We start from the raw sequence: 19010 nt of genomic DNA, 5'->3' as shown, positions 1-19010 counted from the left end.
GTGGGAGTGAGTGTGTGGGAGTGATTGTGTCAGAGTGATTGTGTCGGGGTGATTGTGTGGGAGTGAGTGTGTCGGAGTGATTGTGTCAGAGTGAGTGTGTTGGAGTGAGTGTGTCAGAGTGAGTGTGTCGGGGTGAGTGTGTCGGAGTGATTGTGTCAGAGTGATTGTGTCGGGGTGAGTGTGTCGGAGTGATTGTGTCAGAGTGATTGTGTCGGGGTGAGTGTGTCGGAGTGAGTGTGTCGGGGTGAGTGTGTCGGAGTGAGTGTGTCGGAGTGAGTGTGTCGGAGTGATTGTGTCAGAGTGATTGTGTCGGGGTGATTGTGTGGGAGTGAGTGTGTCGGAGTGATTGTGTCAGAGTGATTGTGTCGGGGTGAGTGTGTCGGAGTGAGTGTGCCAGAGTGAGTGTGTCGGGGTGATTGTGTGGGAGTGAGTGTGTCGGAGTGATTGTGTCAGAGTGATTGTGTCGGAGTGAGTGTGTCGGAGTGATTGTGTCGGAGTGAGTGTTTCGGAGTGATTGTGTCGGAGTGTGTCAGAGTGGTTGTGTCGGGGTGATTGTGTCGGGGTGAGTGTGTCAGAGTGAGTGTGTCGGGGTGATTGTGTGGGAGTGAGTGTGTCGGAGTGATTGTGTCAGAGTGAGTGTGTCAGAGTGGTTGTGTTGGAGTGATTGTGTCGGGGTGAGTGTGTCAAAGTGAGTGTGTCAGAGTGATTATGCCGTGGTGATTGTGTGGGAGTGAGTGTGTGGGAGTGATTGTGTCAGAGTGGTTGTGTTGGAGTTATTGTGTCAGAGTGAATGTGTCGGAGTGAGTGTGTCAGAGTGTGTCAGTGGTTGTGTCAGAGTGTTTGTGTCAGAGTGGTTGTGTTGGAGTGATTGTGTCGGAGTGAGTGTTTCGGAGTGATTGTGTCGGAGTGTGTCAGAGTGGTTGTGTCAGAGTGAGTGTGTCAGAGTGGTTGTGTCGGAGTGAGTGTGTCGGAGTGAGTGTGTCGGAGTGAGTGTGTCGGAGTGATTGTGTCGGAGTGAGTGTTTCGGAGTGATTGTGTTGGAGTGTGTCAGAGTGATTGTGTCGGGGTGATTGTGTCGGAGTGAGTGTGTCAGAGTGAGTGTGTCGGGGTGATTGTGTGGGAGTGAGTGTGTCGGAGTGATTGTGTCAGAGTGATTGTGTCGGGGTGAGTGTGTCGGATTGAGTGTGTCAGAGTGAGTGTGTCGGGGTGATTGTGTGGGAGTGAGTGTGTCGGAGTGATTGTGTCAGAGTGATTGTGTCGGGGTGAGTGTGTCGGAGTGATTGTGTCAGAGTGATTGTGTCGAGGTGAGTGTGTCGGAGTGAGTGTGTCGGAGTGATTGTGTCGGAGTGATTGTGTCGGGGTGAGTGTGTCGGAGTGAGTGTGTCGGAGTGAGTGTGTCAGAGTGAGTGTGTCGGGGTGAGTGTGTCAGAGTGAGTGTGTCAGAGTGAGTGTGTCGGGGTGATTGTGTGGGAGTGAGTGTGTGGGAGTGATTGTGTCAGAGTGATTGTGTCGGGGTGATTGTGTGGGAGTGAGTGTGTCGGAGTGATTGTGTCAGAGTGAGTGTGTCGGAGTGAGTGTGTCAGAGTGAGTGTGTCGGGGTGATTGTGTGGGAGTGAGTGTGTCGGAGTGATTGTGTCAGAGTGATTGTGTCGGGGTGAGTGTGTCGGAGTGATTGTGTCAGAGTGATTGTGTCGGGGTGAGTGTGTCGGAGTGAGTGTGTCGGGGTGAGTGTGTCGGAGTGAGTGTGTCAGAGTGAGTGTGTGGGAGTGAGTGTGTCGGAGTGATTGTGTCAGAGTGATTGTGTCGGGGTGATTGTGTGGGAGTGAGTGTGTGGGAGTGATTGTGTCAGAGTGATTGTGTCGGGGTGATTGTGTGGGAGTGAGTGTGTCGGAGTGATTGTGTCAGAGTGAGTGTGTCGGAGTGAGTGTGTCAGAGTGAGTGTGTCGGGGTGATTGTGTGGGAGTGAGTGTGTCGGAGTGATTGTGTCAGAGTGATTGTGTCGGGGTGAGTGTGTCGGAGTGATTGTGTCAGAGTGATTGTGTCGGGGTGAGTGTGTCGGAGTGAGTGTGTCGGGGTGAGTGTGTCGGAGTGAGTGTGTCAGAGTGAGTGTGTGGGAGTGAGTGTGTCGGAGTGATTGTGTCAGAGTGATTGTGTCGGGGTGATTGTGTGGGAGTGAGTGTGTCGGAGTGATTGTGTCAGAGTGATTGTGTCGGGGTGAGTGTGTCGGAGTGAGTGTGTCAGAGTGAGTGTGTCGGGGTGATTGTGTGGGAGTGAGTGTGTCGGAGTGATTGTGTCAGAGTGATTGTGTCGGGGTGAGTGTGTCGGAGTGATTGTGTCAGAGTGACCGTATCAGAGTGCACTCTTTACCCTGCGAACTCTTCCTCTCCCTCTTCTTCTCCAGGTAGTTCTGCTCCTCTGTAGCCGGCGGTTTGACGGACAGCGCAGGGACGATGCGGTAAACGCGGGACAGGAAGATAAACTCCACGATCAGGGAGACCAGATTCCAGCCCAGGATGAAGCCGCAGCCCACAACGTTAGAGGCCAGGGTCATGACCTGGCCCACGGCCAGCGGCGCCAGGATGTTGGTCACTTGATCGATCCGCCTCATGGTGGCATTCATCCCTGATATAACAGAAGGAGGATTTGTCCAGGTGTGCCCAGTGCAAACATGTTCACGGCCCTTAATAGTCCGCACTGTGACCAAGAACACAATGTCACTCCAACTTTGGAATCAGTTTTGTTTTAAAAAGGGCACAGGGTGGTTCTAAACCTTTAAACCATGTATTCAAAACAACAACTTAAAACTTTTAAACAGTGATTCTAAACTTTTGGGTAGAGACTGTAAACTGTTGAGTGGTGATTCTAAACTTTTGGGTAGAGACTGTAAACTGTTGAGTGGCGATTCTAAACTTTTGGGTAGAGACTGTAAACTGTTGAGTGGCGATTCTAAACTTTTGGGTAGAGACTGTAAACTGTTGAGTGGCGATTCTAAACTTTTGGGTAGAGACTGTAAACTGTTGAGTGGCGATTCTAAACTTTTGGGTAGAGACTGTAAACTGTTGAGTGGTGATTCTAAACTTTTGGGTAGAGACTGTAAACTGTTGAGTGGTGATTCTAAACTTTTGGGTAGAGACTGTAAACTGTTGAGTGGCGATTCTAAACTTTTGGGTAGAGACTGTAAACTGTTGAGTGGCGATTCTAAACTTTTGGGTAGAGACTGTAAACTGTTGAGTGGCGATTCTAAACTTTTGGGTAGAGACTATAAACTGTTGAGTGGTGATTCTAAACTTTTGGGTAGAGACTGTAAACTGTTGAGTGGTGATTCTAATCTTTTGGGTAGAGACTGTAAACTGTTGAGTGGCGATTCTAAACTTTTGGGTAGAGACTGTAAACTGTTGAGTGGTGATTCTAAACTTTTGGGTAGAGACTGTAAACTGTTGAGTGGTGATTCTAAACTTTTGGGTAGAGACTGTAAACTGTTGAGTGGCGATTCTAATCTTTTGGGTAGAGACTGTAAACTGTTGAGTGGCGATTCTAAACTTTTGGGTAGAGACTGTAAACTGTTGAGTGGTGATTCTAATCTTTTGGGTAGAGACTGTAAACTGTTGAGTGGTGATTCTAAACTTTTGGGTAGAGACTGTAAACTGTTGAGTGGCGATTCTAAACTTTTGGGTAGAGACTGTAAACTGTTGAGTGGCGATTCTAAACTTTTGGGTAGAGACTGTAAACTGTTGAGTGGTGATTCTAAACTTTTGGGTAGAGACTGTAAACTGTTGAGTGGTGATTCTAAACTTTTGGGTAGAGACTGTAAACTGTTGAGTGGTGATTCTAATCTTTTGGGTAGAGACTGTAAACTGTTGAGTGGTGATTCTAAACTTTTGGGTAGAGACTGTAAACTGTTGAGTGGTGATTCTAAACTTTTGGGTAGAGACTGTAAACTGTTGAGTGGTGATTCTAATCTTTTGGGTAGAGACTGTAAACTGTTGAGTGGCGATTCTAAACTTTTGGGTAGAGACTGTAAACTGTTGAGTGGCGATTCTAAACTTTTGGGTAGAGACTGTAAACTGTTGAGTGGCGATTCTAAACTTTTGGGTAGAGACTGTACACTGTTGAGTGGCGATTCTAAACTTTTGGGTAGAGACTGTAAACTGTTGAGTGGCGATTCTAAACTTTTGGGTAGAGACTGTAAACTGTTGAGTGGTGATTCTAAACTTTTGGGTAGAGACTGTAAACTGTTGAGTGGCGATTCTAAACTTTTGGGTAGAGACTGTAAACTGTTGAGTGGCGATTCTAAACTTTTGGGTAGAGACTGTAAACTGTTGAGTGGTGATTCTAAACTTTTGGGTAGAGACTGTAAACTGTTGAGTGGTGATTCTAAACTTTTGGGTAGAGACTGTAAACTGTTGAGTGGTGATTCTAATCTTTTGGGTAGAGACTGTAAACTGTTGAGTGGTGATTCTAAACTTTTGGGTAGAGACTGTAAACTGTTGAGTGGTGATTCTAAACTTTTGGGTAGAGACTGTAAACTGTTGAGTGGTGATTCTAATCTTTTGGGTAGAGACTGTAAACTGTTGAGTGGCGATTCTAAACTTTTGGGTAGAGACTGTAAACTGTTGAGTGGCGATTCTAAACTTTTGGGTAGAGACTGTAAACTGTTGAGTGGCGATTCTAAACTTTTGGGTAGAGACTGTAAACTGTTGAGTGGTGATTCTAAACTTTTGGGTAGAGACTGTAAACTGTTGAGTGGTGATTCTAAACTTTTGGGTAGAGACTGTAAACTGTTGAGTGGTGATTCTAATCTTTTGGGTAGAGACTGTAAACTGTTGAGTGGTGATTCTAAACTTTTGGGTAGAGACTGTAAACTGTTGAGTGGTGATTCTAAACTTTTGGGTAGAGACTGTAAACTGTTGAGTGGTGATTCTAAACTTTTGGGTAGAGACTGTAAACTGTTGAGTGGTGATTCTAAACTTTTGGGTAGAGACTGTAAACTGTTGAGTGGTGATTCTAAACTTTTGGGTAGAGACTGTAAACTGTTGAGTGGTGATTCTAAACTTTTGGGTAGAGACTGTAAATTGTTGAATGGCGATTCTAAACTTTTGGGTAGAGACTGTAAACTGTTGAGTGGTGATTCTAATCTTTTGGGTAGAGACTGTAAACTGTTGAATGGCGATTCTAAACTTTTGGGTAGAGAGTGTAAACTGTTGAATGGCGATTCTAAACTTTTGGGTAGAGACTGTAAACTGTTGAATGGCGATTCTAAACTTTTGGGTAGAGACTGTAAACTGTTGAATGGCGATTCTAAACTTTTGGGTAGAGACTGTAAACCGTTGAGTGGTGATTCTAAACTTTTGGGTAGAGACTGTAAATTGTGGAATGGCGATTCTAAACTTTTGGGTAGAGACTGTAAACTGTTGAGTGGTGATTCTAATCTTTTGGGTAGAGACTGTAAACTGTTGAGTGGTGATTCTAATCTTTTGGGTAGAGACTGTAAACTGTTGAGTGGTGATTCTAAAGTTTTGGGTAGAGACTGTAAACTGTTGAATGGCGATTCTAAACTTTTGGGTAGAGACTGTAAACTGTTGAGTGGTGATTCTAAACTTTTGGGTAGAGACTGTAAACTGTTGAGTGGTGATTCTAAACTTTTGGGTAGAGACTGTAAACTGTTGAGTGGTGATTCTAATCTTTTGGGTAGAGACTGTAAACTGTTGAGTGGTGATTCTAAACTTTTGGGTAGAGACTGTAAACTGTTGAGTGGTGATTCTAATCTTTTGGGTAGAGACTGTAAACTGTTGAGTGGTGATTCTAATCTTTTGGGTAGAGACTGTAAACTGTTGAGTGGTGATTCTAAACTTTTGGGTAGAGACTGTAAACTGTTGAGTGGTGATTCTAAACTTTTGGGTAGAGACTGTAAACTGTTGAGTGGTGATTCTAAACTTTTGGGTAGAGACTGTAAATTGTTGAATGGCGATTCTAAACTTTTGGGTAGAGACTGTAAACTGTTGAGTGGTGATTCTAATCTTTTGGGTAGAGACTGTAAACTGTTGAATGGCGATTCTAAACTTTTGGGTAGAGAGTGTAAACTGTTGAATGGCGATTCTAAACTTTTGGGTAGAGACTGTAAACTGTTGAATGGCGATTCTAAACTTTTGGGTAGAGACTGTAAACTGTTGAATGGCGATTCTAAACTTTTGGGTAGAGACTGTAAACCGTTGAGTGGTGATTCTAAACTTTTGGGTAGAGACTGTAAACTGTGGAATGGCGATTCTAAACTTTTGGGTAGAGACTGTAAACTGTTGAGTGGTGATTCTAATCTTTTGGGTAGAGACTGTAAACTGTTGAGTGGTGATTCTAATCTTTTGGGTAGAGACTGTAAACTGTTGAGTGGTGATTCTAAAGTTTTGGGTAGAGACTGTAAACTGTTGAATGGCGATTCTAAACTTTTGGGTAGAGACTGTAAACTGTTGAGTGGTGATTCTAAACTTTTGGGTAGAGACTGTAAACTGTTGAGTGGTGATTCTAAACTTTTGGGTAGAGACTGTAAACTGTTGAGTGGCGATTCTAATCTTTTGGGTAGAGACTGTAAACTGTTGAGTGGTGATTCTAAACTTTTGGGTAGAGACTGTAAACTGTTGAGTGGCGATTCTAATCTTTTGGGTAGAGACTGTTAACTGTTGAGTGGTGATTCTAAACTTTTGGGTAGAGACTGTAAACTGTTGAGTGGTGATTCTAAACTTTTGGGTAGAGACTGTAAACTGTTGAGTGGCGATTCTAAACTTTTGGGTAGAGACTGTAAACTGTTGAGTGGTGATTCTAAAGTTTTGGGTAGAGACTGTAAACTGTTGAATGGCGATTCTAAACTTTTGGGTAGATACTGTAAACTGTTGAGTGGTGATTCTAATCTTTTGGGTAGAGACTGTAAACTGTTGAGTGGTGATTCTAAACTTTTGGGTAGAGACTGTAAACTGTTGAATGGCGATTCTAAACTTTTGGGTAGAGACTGTAAACTGTTGAGTGGCGATTCTAATCTTTTGGGTAGAGACTGTAAACTGTTGAGTGGTGATTCTAAACTTTTAACTTAGTCAGTTAGCTGGATAAAAGTTAAGGTTATCCCTTTGGCCCTTCTCTTTAGGAGACCCTTGGCTTTGGCTTATCTGTCTGATTGACTAATCATTTGTGAAACAACCCCAGGACAGTAATCTTACCTGCTAGGTGGCCGCGGTTATAACCCGTGATGACCACTATCCAGTCCCTCTGGATGGCGATAGTGAGCGCTGTGCTGGCGAGGTTAGCCACATCTGCCAGGATGATCACCACCGTATAACAAACCACCTTGAGTGAGTCATGTGATGCGACATGTTACTACACCTTATACTACAGGACTGACAGCAGGCATGCAAAAAACCTAGTAACTTAATTATGCATAGGCCAATTAACTTTATTACTGCTAACCTATTAACTTAAATAATGCTGACTTATTAACGTTATTAATGCTATCTTATAAACTTTATTAATTTAAAAGTAATAACACTGTAACTTACTAATGCTAATAACGCACAGGTTCATCAGCTTCATTAATGCTAACTTATTAGCTTTATTAATGCTATCTTCATTAAGGTATGGCTTAACTAACTCTATTAATGCTAACTACTTTAAAACTGCTAATTATTTACTTTAATATGCTGCTTAAGTTCATTAAGGCTAACTTTATGACTGTTAATGTTAATGCTAACTTAAATATGCTCTGATACCACGATGCTGTGATGTATTTGGTACGTCAGTATCGCTCTGCGCTGGTTTAACGGTCACTCACAGTTAACCAGCCGTCCCAGATTTGTTCGATCCACTTCTTGTATGAAAACACCAACATAAGCACGATGCTGCAGACGGTCACGGAGATGTTCTGAATGAACAGCGACGCGTGGGCCACTGCAGTGAAGAGCACAGAGAAGTTACCACAGAAAGCAGCAGAGCATCACCTGAGCCTCGGTGACCCTCGCATTTAAGTAGCGCTGACATTAGCCGCCTGAAGCGACTGCACTGCAAAAGCATTGATTACACTGGGTTAGTTTAAATGACCAATCCAGTGTTTTTTGACCTGGAGCTGCATTACAGACACATCGTCACTCTGAAATCTGACCGGTTGAGTCCCCGAGACGAATTCAGTATGGACTGAATTTAAGACTATCACAGAAGACCGTTAGGACAATAAGCTAAAGCGTTTGGGAAAAGGAAACTGAAACTGGGGAGCGGTGACTCTGATAAACAGCAGGGGGCAACTCTGATAAACAGCAGGGGGAGCTCTAATAAACAGCAGGGGGCGACTCTGATAAACAGCAGGAGGAGCTCTGATAAACAGCAGGGGGCGACTCTGATAAACAGCAGGGGGCGACTCTGATAAACAGCAGGGGGAGCTCTGATAAACAGCAGGAGGAGCTCTGATAAACAGCAGGGGGCGACTCTGATAAACAGCAGGGGGCGACTCTGATAAACAGCAGGGGGAGCTCTGATAAACAGCAGGAGGAGCTCTGATAAACAGAAGGGGGCGGTTCTAATAAACAGCAGGGGACGCTCTGATAAACAGCAGGGGGCGACTCTGATGAACAGAAGGGGGCGGTTCTGATAAACAGCAGGGGACGCTCTGATAAACAGCAGGGGGCGACTCTGATAAACAGAAGGGGGCGGTTCTGATAAACAGCAGGGGGCGACTCTGATAAACAGCAGGGGGCAACTCTGATAAACAGCAGGGGGAGCTCTAATAAACAGCAGGGGGCGACTCTGATAAACAGCAGGAGGAGCTCTGATAAACAGCAGGGGGCGACTCTGATAAACAGCAGGCGGCGACTCTGATAAACAGCAGGGGGAGCTCTGATAAACAGCAGGGGGAGCTCTGATAAACAGCAGGAGGAGCTCTGATAAACAGCAGGGGGCGACTCTGATAAACAGCAGGGGGCGACTCTGATAAACAGCAGGGGGTGACTCTGATAAACAGCAGGAGGAGCTCTGATAAACAGAAGGGGGCGGTTCTAATAAACAGCAGGGGGCGACTCTGATAAACAGAAGGGGGCGGTTCTGATAAACAGCAGGGGACGCTCTGATAAACAGCAGGGGGCGACTCTGATAAACAGAAGGGGGCGGTTCTGATAAACAGCAGGGGACGCTCTGATAAACAGCAGGGGGCGACTCTGATAAACAGAAGGGGGCGGTTCTGATAAACAGCAGGGGACGCTCTGATAAAAAGCAGGGGGCGACTCTGATAAACAGCAGGGGGCAACTCTAATAAACAGCAGGGGGCGCTCTAATAAACAGCAGGGGGCGCTCTGATGAACAGCAGGGGGAGACTCTGATAAACAGCAGGGGGCGACTGATAAACAGCAGGGGTGCTCTGATAAACAGCAGGGGGCGACTCTGATAAACAGCGGGGGGCGACTGATAAACAGCAGGGTGCGACTCTGATAAACAGCAGGGGGTGACTCTGATAAACAGCAGGGGGCGCTCTGATAAACAGCAGGGGGAGCTCTGATAAAAAGCAGGGGGCGACTCTGATAAACAGCAGGGGGCGACTCTGATAAACAGCAGGGGGTGACTCTGATAAACAGCAGGGGGCGCTCTGATAAACAGCAGGCGGAGCTCTGATAAACAGCAGGGGGAGACTGATAAACAGCAGGGGGCGACTCTGATAAACAGCAGGGGGAGCTCTGATAAACAGCAGGGGGCAACTCTGATAAACAGCAGGGGGCGACTCTGATAAACAGCAGGCGGAGCTCTGATAAACAGCAGGGGGAGACTGATAAACAGCAGGGGGCGACTCTGATAAACAGCAGGCGGAGCTCTGATAAACAGCAGGGGGAGACTGATAAACAGCAGGGGGCGACTCTGATAAACAGCAGGGGGAGCTCTGATAAACAGCAGGGGGCAACTCTGATAAACAGCAGGGGGCGACTCTGATAAACAGCAGGGGGCGCTCTGATAAACAGCAGGGGACGCTCTGATAAACAGCAGGGGGCGACTCTGATAAACAGCAGGGGGAGCTCTGATAAACAGCAGGGGGCGACTCTGATAAACAGCATGGGGCGCTCTGATAAACAGCAGGGGCTGACTCTGATAAACAGCAGGGGGTGACTCTGATAAACAGCAGGGGGCGACTCTGATAAACAGCAGGGGGCGACTCTGATAAACAGCAGGGGGAGCTCTGATAAACAGCAGGGGGCGCTCTGATAAACAGCAGGGGGCGACTCTGATAAACAGCAGGGGGCGACTCTGATAAACAGCAGGGGGAGCTCTGATAAACAGCAGGGGGCAACTCTGATAAACAGCAGGGGGCGACTCTGATAAACAGCAGGGGGCGCTCTGATAAACAGCAGGGGACGCTCTGATAAACAGCAGGGGGCGACTCTGATAAACAGCAGGGGGAGCTCTGATAAACAGCAGGGGGCGACTCTGATAAACAGCAGGGGGAGCTCTGATAAACAGCAGGGGGCGACTCTGATAAACAGCAGGGGGCAACTCTGATAAACAGCAGGGGGCGCTCTGATAAACAGCAGGGGGCGACTCTGATAAACAGCAGGGGGTGACTGATAAACAGCAGGGGGCAACTCTAATAAACAGCAGGGGGCGCTCTGATAAACAGCAGGGGGCGCTCTGATAAACAGCAGGGGGAGACTCTGATAAACAGCAGGGGGCGACTGATAAACAGCAGGGGTGCTCTGATAAACAGCAGGGGGCGACTCTGATAAACAGCAGGGGGCGACTGATAAACAGCAGGGTGCGACTCTGATAAACAGCAGGGGGCGACTCTGATAAACAGCAGGGGGCGACTCTGATCAACAGCAGGGGGTGACTCTGATAAACAGCAGGGGGCGCTCTGATAAACAGCAGGGGGAGCTCTGATAAAAAGCAGGGGGCGACTCTGATAAACAGCAGGGGGCGACTCTGATAAACAGCAGGGGGTGACTCTGATAAACAGCAGGGGGCGCTCTGATAAACAGCAGGCGGAGCTCTGATAAACAGCAGGTGGAGACTGATAAACAGCAGGGGGCGACTCTGATAAACAGCAGGGGGAGCTCTGATAAACAGCAGGGGGCAACTCTGATAAACAGCAGGGGGCGACTCTGATAAACAGCAGGGGGCGCTCTGATAAACAGCAGGGGGAGCTCTGATAAAAAGCAGGGGGCGACTCTGATAAACAGCAGGGGGCGACTCTGATAAACAGCAGGGGGTGACTCTGATAAACAGCAGGGGGCGCTCTGATAAACAGCAGGCGGAGCTCTGATAAACAGCAGGTGGAGACTGATAAACAGCAGGGGGCGACTCTGATAAACAGCAGGGGGAGCTCTGATAAACAGCAGGGGGCAACTCTGATAAACAGCAGGGGGCGACTCTGATAAACAGCAGGGGGCGACTCTGATAAACAGCAGGCGGAGCTCTGATAAACAGCAGGTGGAGACTGATAAACAGCAGGGGGCGACTCTGATAAACAGCAGGGGGAGCTCTGATAAACAGCAGGGGGCAACTCTGATAAACAGCAGGGGGCGACTCTGATAAACAGCAGGGGGCGACTCTGATAAACAGCAGGGGGAGCTCTGATAAACAGCAGGGGGAGCTCTGATAAACAGCAGGGGGCAACTCTGATAAACAGCAGGGGGCGACTCTGATAAACAGCAGGGGGCGACTCTGATAAACAGCAGGGGGAGCTCTGATAAACAGCAGGGGGCGACTCTGATAAACAGCAGGGGGCGCTCTGATAAACAGCAGGGGGAGTGCTGATAAACAGCAGGGGGCGACTCTGATAAACAGCAGGGGGCGACTCTGATAAACAGCAGGGGGAGCTCTGATAAACAGCAGGGGGCGCTCTGATAAACAGCAGGGGGCGCTCTGATAAACAGCAGGGGGAGCGCTGATAAACAGCAGGGGGCGACTCTGATAAACAGCAGGGGGCGACTCTGATAAACAGCAGGGGGCGCTCTGATAAACAGCAGGGGGCGACTCTGATAAACAGCAGGGGGCGACTGATAAACAGCAGGGGGCGACTGATAAACAGCAGGGGGCGACTCTGATAAACAGCAGGGGGCGACTCTGATAAACAGCAGGGGGTGACTCTGATAAACAGCAGGGGGCGCTCTGATAAACAGCAGGGGGCGACTGATAAACAGCAGGGGGTGACTCTGATAAACAGCAGGGGGCGCTCTGATAAAAAGCAGGGGGAGCTCTGATAAACAGCAGGGGGAGCTCTGATAAACAGCAGGGGGCAACTCTGATAAACAGCAGGGGGCAACTCTGATAAACAGCAGGGGGTGACTCTGATAAACAGCAGGGGGAGCTCTGATAAAAAGCAGGGGGCGACTCTGATAAACAGCAGGGGGCGACTCTGATAAACAGCAGGGGGTGACTCTGTTAAACAGCAGGGGGCGCTCTGATAAACAGCAGGGGGAGCTCTGATAAACAGCAGGGGAGCTCTGATAAACAGCAGGGGGAGCTCTGATAAACAGCAGGGGAGCTCTGATAAACAGCAGGGGGAGCTCTGATAAACAGCAGGCGGAGCTCTGATAAACAGCAGGGGGCAACTCTGATAAACAGCAGGGGGCGACTCTGATAAACAGCAGGGGGCGACTCTGATAAACAGCAGGGGGCGCTCTGATAAACAGCAGGGGGCGACTCTGATAAACAGCAGGGGGAGCTCTGATAAACAGCAGGGGGCGACTCTGATAAACAGCAAGGGGAGCTCTGATAAACAGCAGGGGGCGACTCTGATAAACAGCAGGAGGAGCTCTGATAAACAGCAGGGGGCGACTCTGATAAACAGCAGGGGGCGCTCTGATAAACAGCAGGGGGTGACTCTGATAAACAGCAGGGGGAGCTCTGATAAACAGCAGGGGGCGACTCTGATAAACAGCAGGGGGCGACTCTGATAAACAGCAGGGGGCGCTCGGATAAACAGCAGGGGGTGACTCTGATAAACAGCAGGAGGAGCTCTGATAAACAGCAGGGGGCAACTCTGATAAACAGCAGGGGGCAACTCTGATAAACAGCAGGGGGTGACTCTGATAAACAGCAGGGGGAGCTCTGATAAAAAGCAGGGGGCGACTCTGATAAACAGCAGGGGGCGCTCTGATAAACAGCAGGGGGAGCTCTGATAAACAGCAGGGGGCGACTCTGATAAACAGCAGGGGGCGACTCTGATAAACAGCAGGGGGCGCTCTGATAAACAGCAGGGGGCGACTCTGATAAACAGCAGGGGGCGCTCTGATAAACAGCAGGGGGAGCTCTGATAAACAGCAGGGGGCGACTCTGATAAACAGCAAGGGGAGCTCTGATAAACAGCAGGGGGCGACTCTGATAAACAGCAGGGGGCGCTCTGATAAACAGCAGGGGGAGCTCTGATAAAAAGCAGGGGGCGACTCTGATAAACAGCAGGGGGCAACTCTGATAAAAAGCAGGGGGCGACTCTGATAAACAGCAGGGGGAGCTCTGATAAACAGCAGGGGGCAACTCTGATAAACAGCAGGGGGCGACTCTGATAAACAGCAGGGGGCGCTCTGATAAACAGCAGGGGGAGCTCTGATAAACAGCAGGGGGCGACTCTGATAAACAGCAGGGGACGCTCTGATAAACAGCAGGGGGCGACTCTGATAAACAGCAGGGGACGCTCTGATAAACAGCAGGGGGCGACTCTGATAAACAGCAGGGGGCAACTCTGATAAACAGCAGGGGGCGCTCTGATAAACAGCAGGGGGCGACTCTGATAAACAGCAGGGGGTGACTGATAAACAGCAGGGGGCAACTCTAATAAACAGCAGGGGGCGCTCTGATAAACAGCAGGGGGCGCTCTGATAAACAGCAGGGGGAGACTCTGATAAACAGCAGGGGGCGACTGATAAACAGCAGGGGTGCTCTGATAAACAGCAGGGGGCGACTCTGATAAACAGCAGGGGGCGACTGATAAACAGCAGGGTGCAACTCTGATAAACAGCAGGGGGCGACTCTGATAAACAGCAGGGGGCGACTCTGATCAACAGCAGGGGGTGACTCTGATAAACAGCAGGGGGCGCTCTGATTAACAGCAGGGGGAGCTCTGATAAAAAGCAGGGGGCGACTCAAATAAACAGCAGGGGGCGACTCTGATAAACAGCAGGGGGTGACTCTGATAAACAGCAGGGGGCGCTCTGATAAACAGCAGGCGGAGCTCTGATAAACAGCAGGTGGAGACTGATAAACAGCAGGGGGCGACTCTGATAAACAGCAGGGGGAGCTCTGATAAACAGCAGGGGGCAACTCTGATAAACAGCAGGGGGCGACTCTGATAAACAGCAGGGGGCGCTCTGATAAACAGCAGGGGGAGCTCTGATAAAAAGCAGGGGGCGACTCTGATAAACAGCAGGGGGCGACTCTGATAAACAGCAGGGGGTGACTCTGATAAACAGCAGGGGGCGCTCTGATAAACAGCAGGCGGAGCTCTGATAAACAGCAGGTGGAGACTGATAAACAGCAGGGGGCGACTCTGATAAACAGCAGGGGGAGCTCTGATAAACAGCAGGGGGCAACTCTGATAAACAGCAGGGGGCGACTCTGATAAACAGCAGGCGGAGCTCTGATAAACAGCAGGTGGAGACTGATAAACAGCAGGGGGCGACTCTGATAAACAGCAGGGGGAGCTCTGATAAACAGCAGGGGGCGACTCTGATAAACAGCAGGGGGAGCTCTGATAAACAGCAGGGGGAGCTCTGATAAACAGCAGGGGGCAACTCTGATAAACAGCAGGGGGCGACTCTGATAAACAGCAGGGGGCGACTCTGATAAACAGCAGGGGGAGCTCTGATAAACAGCATGGGGCGACTCTGATAAACAGCAGGGGGCGCTCTGATAAACAGCAGGGGGAGTTCTGATAAACAGCAGGGGGCAACTCTGATAAACAGCAGGGGGCGACTCTGATAAACAGCAGGGGGCGACTCTGATAAACAGCAGGGGGAGCTCTGATAAACAGCAGGGGGCGACTCTGATAAACAGCAGGGGGCGACTCTGATAAACAGCAGGGGGAGCTCTGATAAACAGCAGGGGGCGACTCTGATAAACAGCAGGGGACGACTCTGATAAACAGCAGGGGGAGCTCTGATAAACAGCAGGGGGCGCTCTGATAAACAGCAGGGGGCGCTCTGATAAACAGCAGGGGGAGCGCTGATAAACAGCAGGGGGCGACTCTGATAAACAGCAGGGGGCGACTCTGATAAACAGCAGGGGGCGCTCTGATAAACAGCAGGGGGCGACTCTGATAAACAGCAGGGGGCGACTGATAAACAGCAGGGGGCGACTGATAAACAGCAGGGGGCGACTCTGATAAACAGCAGGGGGCGACTCTGATAAACAGCAGGGGGTGACTCTGATAAACAGCAGGGGGCGCTCTGATAAACAGCAGGGGGCGACTGATAAACAGCAGGGGGTGACTCTGATAAACAGCAGGGGGCGCTCTGATAAAAAGCAGGGGGAGCTCTGATAAACAGCAGGGGGAGCTCTGATAAACAGCAGGGGGCAACTCTGATAAACAGCAGGGGGTGACTCTGATAAACAGCAGGGGGAGCTCTGATAAAAAGCAGGGGGCGACTCTGATAAACAGCAGGGGGCGACTCTGATAAACAGCAGGGGGTGACTCTGATAAACAGCAGGGGGCGCTCTGATAAACAGCAGGGGGAGCTCTGATAAACAGCAGGGGAGCTCTGATAAACAGCAGGGGGAGCTCTGATAAACAGCAGGGGAGCTCTGATAAACAGCAGGGGGAGCTCTGATAAACAGCAGGCGGAGCTCTGATAAACAGCAGGGGGCAACTCTGATAAACAGCAGGGGGCGACTCTGATAAACAGCAGGGGGCGACTCTGATAAACAGCAGGGGGCGCTCTGATAAACAGCAGGGGGCGACTCTGATAAACAGCAGGGGGAGCTCTGATAAACAGCAGGGGGCGACTCTGATAAACAGCAGGGGGAGCTCGGATAAACAGCAGGGGGTGACTCTGATAAACAGCAGGAGGAGCTCTGATAAACAGCAGGGGGCAACTCTGATAAACAGCAGGGGGCAACTCTGATAAACAGCAGGGGGTGACTCTGATAAACAGCAGGGGGAGCTCTGATAAAAAGCAGGGGGCGACTCTGATAAACAGCAGGGGGCGCTCTGATAAACAGCAGGGGGAGCTCTGATAAACAGCAGGGGGCGACTCTGATAAACAGCAGGGGGCGACTCTGATAAACAGCAGGGGGCGCTCTGATAAACAGCAGGGGGCGGCTCTGATAAACAGCAGGGGGCGCTCTGATAAACAGCAGGGGGAGCTCTGATAAACAGCAGGGGGCGACTCTGATAAACAGCAAGGGGAGCTCTGATAAACAGCAGGGGGCGACTCTGATAAACAGCAGGAGGAGCTCTGATAAACAGCAGGGGGCGACTCTGATAAACAGCAGGGGGCGCTCTGATAAACAGCAGGGGGTGACTCTGATAAACAGCAGGGGGAGCTCTAATAAACAGCAGGGGGCGACTCTGATAAACAGCAGGGGGCGACTCTGATAAACAGCAGGGGGCGACTCTGATAAACAGCAGGCGGTGACTCTGATAAACAGCAGGAGGAGCTCTGATAAACAGCAGGGGGCGACTCTGATAAACAGCAGGGGGCGCTCTGATAAACAGCAGGGGGTGACTCTGATAAACAGCAGGGGGCGACTCTGATAAACAGCAGGGGGCGACTCTGATAAACAGCATGGGGCGCTCTGATAAACAGCAGGGGCTGACTCTGATAAACAGCAGGGGGTGACTCTGATAAACAGCAGGGGGCGACTCTGATAAACAGCAGGGGGCGACTCTGATAAACAGCAGGGGGAGCTCTGATAAACAGCAGGGGGCGCTCTGATAAACAGCAGGGGGCGACTCTGATAAACAGCAGGGGGCGACTCTGATAAACAGCAGGGGGCGCTCTGATAAACAGCTGGGGGCGACTCTAATAAACAGCAGGGGGCGACTCTGATAAACAGCAGGGAGCGACTCTGATAAACAGCAGGGGGAGCTCTGATAAACAGCAGGGGGCGACTCTGATAAACAGCAGGGGGCGACTCTGATAAACAGCAGGGGGCGCTCTGATAAACAGCAGGGGGCGCTCTGATAAACAGCAGGGGGCGACTCTGATAAACAGCAGGGGGCGCTCTGATAAACAGCAGGGGGCGACTCTGATAAACAGCAGGGGGCGCTCTGATAAACAGCAGGGGGCGACTCTGATAAACAGCAGGGGGCGCTCTGATAAACAGCAGGGGGCGACTCTGATAAACAGCAGGGGGTGACTCTGATAAACAGCAGGGGGCGCTCTGATAAACAGCAGGGGGTGACTCTGATAAACAGCAGGGGGCGACTCTGATAAACAGCAGGAGGAGCTCTGATAAACAGCAGGGGGAGACTCTGATAAACAGCAGGGGGAGCTCTGATAAACAGCAGGGGGCGACTCTGATAAACAGCAGGGGGCGCTCTGATAAACAGTAGGGGGAGCTCTGATAAACAGCAGGGGGCGACTCTGATAAACAGCAGGGGGAGCTTTGATAAACAGCAGGGGGCGACTCTGATAAACAGCAGCGGGAGCTCTGATAAACAGCAGGGGGCGACTCTGATAAACAGCAGGGGGAGCTCTGATAAACAGCAGGGGGAGCTCTGATAAACAGCAGGGGGCGACTCTGATAAACAGCAGGGGGAGCTCTGATAAACAGCAGGGGGCGACTCTGATAAACAGCAGGGGGCGACTCTGAAAAACAGCAGGGGGCGCTTTGATAAACAGCAGGGGGAGCTCTGATAAACAGCAGGGGGAGCTTTGATAAACAGCAGGGGGCGACTCTGATAAACAGCAGGGGGCGACTCTGATAAACAGCAGGGGGAGCTCTGATAAACAGCAGGGGGAGCTCTGATAAACAGCAGGGGGCGACTCTGATAAACAGCAGGGGGCGACTCTGATAAACAGCAGGGGGCGCTCTGATAAACAGCAGGGGGAGCTCTGATAAACAGCAGGGGGCGACTCTGATAAACAGCAAGGGGAGCTCTGATAAACAGCAGGGGGCGACTCTGATAAACAGCAGGAGGAGCTCTGATAAACAGCAGGGGGCGACTCTGATAAACAGCAGGGGGCGCTCTGATAAACAGCAGGGGGTGACTCTGATAAACAGCAGGGGGAGCTCTGATAAACAGCAGGGGGCGACTCTGATAAACAGCAGGGGGCGACTCTGATAAACAGCAGGGGGCGACTCTGATAAACAGCAGGCGGTGACTCTGATAAACAGCAGGAGGAGCTCTGATAAACAGCAGGGGGCGACTCTGATAAACAGCAGGGGGCGCTCTGATAAACAGCAGGGGGTGACTCTGATAAACAGCAGGGGGCGACTCTGATAAACAGCAGGGGGCGACTCTGATAAACAGCATGGGGCGCTCTGATAAACAGCAGGGGCTGACTCTGATAAACAGCAGGGGGTGACTCTGATAAACAGCAGGGGGCGACTCTGATAAACAGCAGGGGGCGACTCTGATAAACAGCAGGGGGAGCTCTGATAAACAGCAGGGGGCGCTCTGATAAACAGCAGGGGGCGACTCTGATAAACAGCAGGGGGCGACTCTGATAAACAGCAGGGGGCGCTCTGATAAACAGCTGGGGGCGACTCTAATAAACAGCAGGGGGCGACTCTGATAAACAGCAGGGAGCGACTCTGATAAACAGCAGGGGGAGCTCTGAAAAACAGCAGGGGGGCGACTCTGATAAACAGCAGGGGGCGACTCTGATAAACAGCAGGGGGAGCTCTGATAAACAGCAGGGGGCGCTCTGATAAACAGCAGGGGGCGCTCTGATAAACAGCAGGGGGCGACTCTGATAAACAGCAGGGGGCGACTCTGATAAACAGCAGGGGGCGCTCTGATAAACAGCAGGGGGCGACTCTGATAAACAGCAGGGGGCGCTCTGATAAACAGCAGGGGGCGACTCTGATAAACAGCAGGGGGCGCTCTGATAAACAGC

The 19010-nt window shown here is 50.2% G+C and overlaps 1 protein-coding gene across 1 annotated transcript in view; it reads right to left on the bottom strand.

Moving 5' to 3' along the window:
- Positions 1–19010, bottom strand: part of si:ch211-254p10.2 (solute carrier family 40 member 1) — a 53713-nt gene that overhangs the window by 18088 nt on the left and 16615 nt on the right. The window contains exons 5-7 of the mRNA XM_037536814.1: positions 7811–7926; positions 7203–7329; positions 2368–2622 (exon numbers count right to left, since the gene is read on the bottom strand). Coding sequence (XP_037392711.1) covers positions 2368–2622; positions 7203–7329; positions 7811–7926 — 498 coding nt within the window. The remainder of the gene's footprint in view (positions 1–2367; positions 2623–7202; positions 7330–7810; positions 7927–19010) is intronic.

The sequence above is a fragment of the Pygocentrus nattereri genome, chromosome 3, assembly GCF_015220715.1.
Source record: "Pygocentrus nattereri isolate fPygNat1 chromosome 3, fPygNat1.pri, whole genome shotgun sequence".
Classification (NCBI taxonomy): domain Eukaryota; kingdom Metazoa; phylum Chordata; class Actinopteri; order Characiformes; family Serrasalmidae; genus Pygocentrus; species Pygocentrus nattereri.
Note: the sequence above shows the minus strand (reverse complement) of the source record. Positions and strands in the feature narration are given on the sequence as shown.